Below are 7050 nucleotides of genomic sequence, written 5' to 3'. Positions count from 1 at the left end.
GGTTGGGGCAGGAGCGGCGAATGATGGTGGTGTGAGCTCCAGGAGCGGGAGATCGATCCCCCGAGCGCGGAGTCTGAATTAATCCGGAGCGGGGAAGGGGCAGGGGGGAAAGCGGGGGGGGAGGGTGGGGGGAGAGAGGCGGCGGTGGAGGAGGAGGAGGAGGCGGGCGGCGGGGGGGGGGGGGGTGGGGGAGGAAGGCAGCGAGCGAACGGGCGAGGCAGCGGCAGAGCCCGGCGGCCACCATGGAGCTGGCGATGGAGAACCTGGGCAGCCTGCACGGAGTCCCGCACTCGCAGCCCGGCCGAGCTGCTGAGCCCAGCTCACGGCCCGCCAAAGCTCCCACCGCAACCTGGTGCCGCACGGGCGGCCCGCCATGGTGTCGGGCATGGCCTCCATCCTGGAGGGGGGGGATTACCGCGCCGAGCACAGCCTGGCCGCCACCGCTGCACCCCGCCATGAGCATGTCCTGCGAGTCCCCCTCCGGCATGAGCCTCAGCAGCACCTACACCACGCTGACCCCCCCTCCAGCACCTGCCGCCCATCTCCACCGTCTCGGAGAAGTTCCATCACCCGCACCACCACCACCACCACCACCCACCCGCACCAGCGCTTGGCCGGCAACGTGAGCGGCAGCTTCACCCTCATGCGCGCGACGAGAGGAGCCTGGCCTCCATGGGCAACCTCTACAGCCACTACCCCAAGGACATGCCAGCAATGGGGCAGCCTCTCTCGCCGCTGCCCAACGGGCTGGGCACTCTGCACAACGCCCAGCAGCCGCTGGCTCCCTACGGCCCCGGCAGCCACTTGCCCAACGAGAAGATGCTGTCGCCCAACGGCTTCGACTCGCACGCCGCGATGCTGTCCCGGGGCGAGGAGCACCTGGCACGGGGGTTGGCAGCACCCAGCTCGGCTATGATGCCCCCTCTCAACGGGATGCACCCGCACGGCCACCCCCCACGCCCAGCCCGGCGGGTCCCTCCTGGGCGAACGGGAGCGTCAGGCCTCGGCCAGCGGTTCCCAGCCCGGTGGCTCCCGGGCAGGTGGAGGAGATCAACACCAAGGAGGTGGCTCAGAGAATCACGGCCGAGCTGAAGCGCTACAGCATCCCCCAGGCCATCTTCGCCCAGAGGATCTTGTGCCGCTCCCAAGGGACCCTGTCGGACCTGCTGCGGAACCCCCAAGCCCTGGAGTAAGCTCAAGTCCGGCCGGTGAGACTTTCCGCAGGATGTGGAAATGGTTTGCAGGAGCCGGAATTTCAGAGGATGTCTGCTCTCAGGCTGGCAGGTAGGACACGGCCCGGGCTGCCGCGGGCCACCAGCCCCACACCTCCGGGCGGTTGGGGAAGTGGGGGGTGCCGACACTCGTGGGGAGCCCTTGCTGGGATGCCGTGGCTGGGCCGGGGTGTCACCTGAATCGGTTTGGAGCTCAAGGCTTTCCTTCCTCCGAGGAGAAAGGGAAGGAAAATTGTATGAAGGCGGATTGTGTTTAAGATGAATTACATGTCAGAGAATCCTTTTTAAGGCGAATTATTGTTAAGGCGATTTAAGGCTGCTTAGATTTAAGGTGAATTATATTTAAGGTGAATTATACTTAAGGTGAATTATACTTAACAGGGAATTACATTTAAGGCGAATCATACTGAAAGCGATTTATATTTAAGGTGAATTATAGTGAATTGGTTTTAAGTTGAATTGTATTTAAGGTGAATAATATTTAAGGCGGAACCCGTCTCCCTGGGCCTGCTCCTGCTACCGGGAAATGTGGGATACCGGGGTACCGGCAGCCTCTCGTTCGGCCGCCTCTCACCCCGGTCCCTCCTCCTCCGAACCGGCTCCATCTACCCCCCGGCAGCCCCCCGGGCACGCTCCGTCGGTGCGGGCTGAGCCCGCGGCCCGCTCATGGAGCTCCTTGGCAGTGTGGCCCCGCCGCCCGGTACCAGAGCCGTGCTCCCAGGGAATCCCCGGAACCGTCCATCTCCTGGAGCCTTAGTGCGGGAACGGGGATCGGATAGGCAGCTCCGGGGGCTGCGCTTCGCTCCCTCCTGGGCACCGGCCTGCCCTCGGGGGAACAAAAGCGACATCCCCACTTCCGCCATGCTCCCGTTCCAGGTCCGGGTTGAGACCGACTGGTGCCCCGGCTGGTCTCGTTCGGCCTCAGACCGGCGCTCGGCAGAAGGTTTTGCTGGAGAAAACGAGAGACCGAGGGCTGGCAGAGGGGTCAACCTGGCAACCCCCTAGCACCCACTGTGGCATCCGGAGCCGCTCCAGTCCCTCCTTCCCCGGGCTCCTTCGTTCCGGGGTTACGCGGGGGCCAAGCCGTAGAGGGAAAAAATACCCACTCGTGTATCATTACTATTATTATTATTTATTTATTTATTAATAGAAATAGGAACTCGCCGGTAGGGTCGGGCAGAGCCCGGGGAGCGCGGCCGGGAGCTCGCTGTTATTTATGGAGGGGAGCCCGCGTTTCATATGTATTTAGTGTAATTCAGTTGCTCTTTAATTAGGGCAGGGTAGTGGCATCTTTTAGTTCCAGTCGATGCCCTATTGAAAAGCAGTTAATAGGATGCAAATTGTTCCCGGCTTTACAAGGTTCTGGTAAATAAAGATTTAAACACTGCCGCGATCGCTCGGTTAATGCCCCAGTTGATGGAGCAGCGGGTGCCTGCTCCCCGACTCTCCAAAATCTGACACCGGGATCGGGATGAGGACGACAAAACCCACAACTTCGGTTTTTAGTTGGGAGGGGGGAATGTCCGAGGGCTCCCTACCCAAGATGGGGGTGTCTCTGCCCGCCGATCCTACCCGGTTCGGGGCCCACTCTGCTCCTCCCTCCGCCTCGGGGGACATTTATTATCCCTAAAAATGTGGTTTGTTTTTATTGTTTTATTTATTCTTTTCTTGGTTTCTCTTTCTTTTTCTTTCTTTCCCCTCTTCACTTCCCTTTATTTTTATTCGTCTAATTTTTCGTTATTTTTTTTTTCATTATTTCACCTTATTTTTATTCTGCAGCACTGCCTTTCCCTCAGCCCCAGGGGCACGTCGGAGACATTATTTAAGGAAATTAACGCTCACCCCCCCCCCAAAATTTCCTGGGGACAGGGTTGAAATTCTTTGCCTTCCGCAAAGACAGGGGGGAAAAAAAAACCCAAACAAACACCACAAAAACCACCAAATCAACCCCGCTCGCCGTGAATCCGCCCTCGTGAGTCCCAGCTCCCCTCGCATGAATGTGGCGGGGGTGTGGACAAGGCCCCGGCACCTAGTGGGGGAAGCCCCCTACGGCGTTCCCCCATCCCGGCCGCTTTGTTCCGGGGCCTCAGCCCCCGCTGCCGCCCCGCCGGGACCAGCTTTTCGTTTCGTTTCTCCCGCAACTTCCTCCCCTCGGGCCCGGGGTGTGGGGCAGATTGAAAGCCCCCGGCCACAGCCCTGGCCCCGCTGCCTGAGAAGCGGGGTGCTTATGAAGGGGGTAGGGGGTGTCCTGCCTGGCCTCCCCCCATAGATTCAGCCGAATCCCCTTAGCCCCAGCCCGAGCCAGCCAGGTCGAGCCTGTTCGTCCTTCCTGGCTGCCCCGGGGCTGGGGCGGGGCTGGAAGGACCTGGAGGGCTGCGACCCACCCCCGGGGAAGCAGGGAAAGGATCCGTCTCCCGCCTGGGCAGTGAGAGGCCCTTTTCCTTCCCAGGGTGAGAGAAAACACGAGTGTTAGATGCAGGGCATGGCCGGGGAGCTGGCTGGTCCTGACCCTAGGTATGATTCTCATCCTGATCCTGGTCCTGCTTCTGATCATGCTTCGAGTCCTGGTCCCGATGCCGGCTGCAGGATCCCACCGGACGGATCAGGCCGAGTCAGTAAATCGCGGATCGATAAACACGCTGGGTCCCTATAACATGGCAATTGCCGCTTTTCTCCTCTTTCCACTCCAGTTCCCCCCAGTCCGCAGATGAACCCGATTAATTAATTATTCAACCGAGACCCCAGCAAGGTCGAGCCCTGGGCGGAGGGGGGGAAAGCGGGGGGGGGGAGAAGGCTGCAGCCCCCTCCAGCCCCGGGCTCCCTCCGGCTCTGCAAAACTAGGGGGGTCCCACGGGGGGAACATCTGGGCAGCAGCTGGCGGGGCCCGTCCCCTCGGGCCATCCATCTCTGTGACCGCTGTCATGGCCGCAGCCCCCCCGCTCCGAATGCAGCTCTGCAAACTTCGTGACACCCCCACCTTCGAGGCCTGGCAAGGCCCGTGGGTGTGGGGGGAGCACCCACAGTGGCACCCTTGAGGGTCTTTGAATAGTGGATCGGGGCTCCGAGCACCCCCACCCTCCATCCCTCTCACTCGGTGGTTCTTGGGGGGAGAACCGGCTTCCGTTCTTGTGGGATCGGGTGGGGAAGCGCCTGCTGCCACCCCGCGTGTCCGTGGAGGGCGGTGGGTACTTCCTCCGTCTTGCCCGTCCCCCTGGGTGCTCTCCTCCACGCATGTTCCGGTGGATGCTCTCCCACTCTATCAGAGGGGTCCCTGACCGTGAATCCCCTTCCCCATTGCAACTTTACCCCGACACTCAGGACTAGGACATTCACTCGTGGTGATTTCTCAGCAGGGGCGACAGGATCGCTGTGTCCCCGTGGTGACACAAAAGCTTCCCGTGGTTCCTCACCCCCACTCTGTGCTCATCTGAGACATTTTCCCCGTGGTTTTGTTTTGTTCTCCCCGTCCCAGACTCGTGTCCGTGCCGAAACCTTCTCGCCGGTGTGGAGCGTTGGGGATAAGGCCGGCCCAGGAAAGCCCCAGGAGCAGCTCGGTCCCGAGTGGGCCTCCGTGGCACAGGGATGCCCCAAAGCCCCCGAACCAGGCCGGGAAGGTCCAGCGGCTGCGGGCCGGGCCCGCGCTCCCCGGTGCCTCCACTTCTTCCTCCTGCTTTTGCAGTTTCTCTTCTCTTTCCCTCTCTCATCCTTCGTTGTCTTTGCTCTTTTAGCCTTCCTGCCTCACTTTTCGTTCTCCTTTTAAAATTTGTAGGCATTGATTTTCGTTTTATTTTCGTTTTAAATTTATTTTCGTTTTAAATTTAGGTTTTCGTCCTTTCCTTTCCTTTCCTTGTCCTGGTTCCGTTCCTTTCCTTGCCTTTCCTTTCCTTTCCTTTCCTTTCCTTTCCTTTCCTTTCCTTTTCCTTTCCTTGCTTTCTTGTCCTTTCCGTTTCCTTTCCTTTCCCGTTCCTTTCCTTTCCTTTCCTTGCCTTTCCTTTCCTTTCCTTTCCTTTCCTTTCCTTTCCTTTCCGGCCTTTTCCGTTCCTTTCCTGTTCCTTTCCTTTCCTTCCGTTTCCTTTCCTTTCCTTTCCTTTCCTTCCTTTTCCTTTCCTTTCCTTCCTTTCCTTTCCTTTCCTTCCTTTTCCTTTCCTTTCCTTTCCTTTCCTTCTTTTCTTTCCTTCTCTTTTCCTTTCTTCTCTTCTCTTTTCCTTTATTTTCCTTTCTTTTTTCTTTTCTTTTCTTTTCTCTTTTCTTTTCCTTTTCTTTTCTTTTCTTTTTTCTTTTCTTTTCTTTTCTTCTTTCTTTTCTTTTCTTTTCTTTTTCTTTCTTTTCTTTCTTTTCTTTTCTTTTTTTCTTTTCTTTTCTTTTCTTTTCTTTTCTTTTCTTTTCTTTTCTTTTCTTTTCTTTTCTTGCTTTTCTTTTCCTTTTCTTTTCTTTTCTTTTCTTTTCTTTTTCTTTTCTTTTCTTTTCTTTTCTTTTCTTTTCTTTTCTTTCTTTTCTCTTTTCTTTTTTCTTCCTTTTCCTTTTCCTTTTCCTCTTCTCCCATGACATTCTCCCTCAAGCACTACCTCACCTTGAACCGTCCTTCTTTCCAACCCCTCAAACCCAAACCACACAAAACCCTGAGAACTACGAATTCTGGGCTGAAGCAAACAGGAGAGGTTTTTTCCCCGGTCCGATAATTAAGGTCACTAATTAAGAGCGGGACTCAGAGCACACAAATCGCCACAAACAGGGACAAAACTGCGCTACTTAACCGATCAAGAATTCCTCTCCCCCCCCCCCCGAATTCTTTTTCACTTTTCAGCCTTTTTCAAACGACTTTGGCCCAACGACGGGCTCCTACCCTGCCGGGCCGCGGGCACCGGGATGATCCCGGCCCCCGTCCACCGGCCTCGGCTTTTGCCTTGGGGGAAAGCGGCAGAAAAGCGCGGAAGGTTTTCTCCGCTTTTGTTCCGCAGCCGCGGGGCAGGGTTGGTAGCATCGGGAGCGAATGATCCGAATTTCCTGCCACAAAAAGAGGGACAGAGGAGATTTTGGGGATGTGAAGCCCACCGCGACCCCCGTCGGGGAGAGATGCCCGAGGGGAAAAAATCCACGGAGAGGGGAACGGAGGGAAATCCACCGCCGCCTTCTTGGGGGAAAACAAGAGAAAAGGGAAAGAAAAATGCTTTGGGTTTTTTGTGGTGGTGGTGGCGGTGGGTTTTGTTTGGGTTTTTCCCCCCTTGATTTCTTGGGGGTTTGGTTTGGTTTTCCTTAGGGTTGGCTTTAATTATTTATTTCTTTCTTCCCACCCCACCCCCCCCTTTCCTTTTCCCTTTTTCTATTTTCTTTTTTTTCTATTTAATTTCTCTTGTTCTTCTTTTTTTCTTTTTCTTTTTCTTTTTCTTTTTCTTTTTCTTTTTCTTTTCTTTTTCTTTTTTCTTTTTCTTTTTCTTTTTTCTTTTCTTTTTCTTTTTCTTTTTCTTTTTCTTTTTCTTTTTTTTCCCCCCTTAATTTCAATTTTTCCCCCTTTTTTGTTTTAATTTTTTTTTTGCATTATTTTATTTTATAGAATATTCTTTTTTTTTTTTTTTTTTTCCTCTTCTCTTTCGTTTTTCCACAACTTTCCCCCGCCTCCCACCTGGAGCAGCCGCCGCGTCCCTCTCCGCACCCCGCGCACCGCTCCGCGCCCTTATCAGCCGCGCTCCGCCCGCGGCTGTTGTTCTGTTTGCTCCTAATCTGCGCCTCGAAGGGGCCAATAAACCTCCCGCCGGTTAAATATTAAATCGAGGGTTTTCCGCCCTCCCCATCAGAAAACAACCGCCCTCGTCGTGCCTCT

General features: G+C 55.5%; 1 protein-coding gene across 1 annotated transcript in view; it reads left to right on the top strand.

The window, feature by feature from the left end:
• The first annotated feature begins 223 nt into the window (after window positions 1-223).
• The window catches only part of ONECUT3 (one cut homeobox 3), a 29482-nt gene continuing 22655 nt past the window's right edge, over window positions 224-7050 (top strand). The window contains 10 exon segments of the mRNA XM_068156345.1: window positions 224-336; window positions 339-439; window positions 441-518; window positions 520-587; window positions 589-646; window positions 649-1020; window positions 1023-1175; window positions 1177-1209; window positions 1211-1237; window positions 1239-1284. Coding sequence (XP_068012446.1) covers window positions 243-336; window positions 339-439; window positions 441-518; window positions 520-587; window positions 589-646; window positions 649-1020; window positions 1023-1175; window positions 1177-1209; window positions 1211-1237; window positions 1239-1284 — 1030 coding nt within the window. The 5' untranslated portion in view covers window positions 224-242.

The sequence above is a fragment of the Melanerpes formicivorus genome, unplaced genomic scaffold, assembly GCF_026170545.1.
Source record: "Melanerpes formicivorus ecotype bairdi unplaced genomic scaffold, bMelFor1.0.p_v2 SCAF_34, whole genome shotgun sequence".
Lineage (NCBI taxonomy): Eukaryota > Metazoa > Chordata > Aves > Piciformes > Picidae > Melanerpes > Melanerpes formicivorus.
Note: the sequence above shows the minus strand (reverse complement) of the source record. Positions and strands in the feature narration are given on the sequence as shown.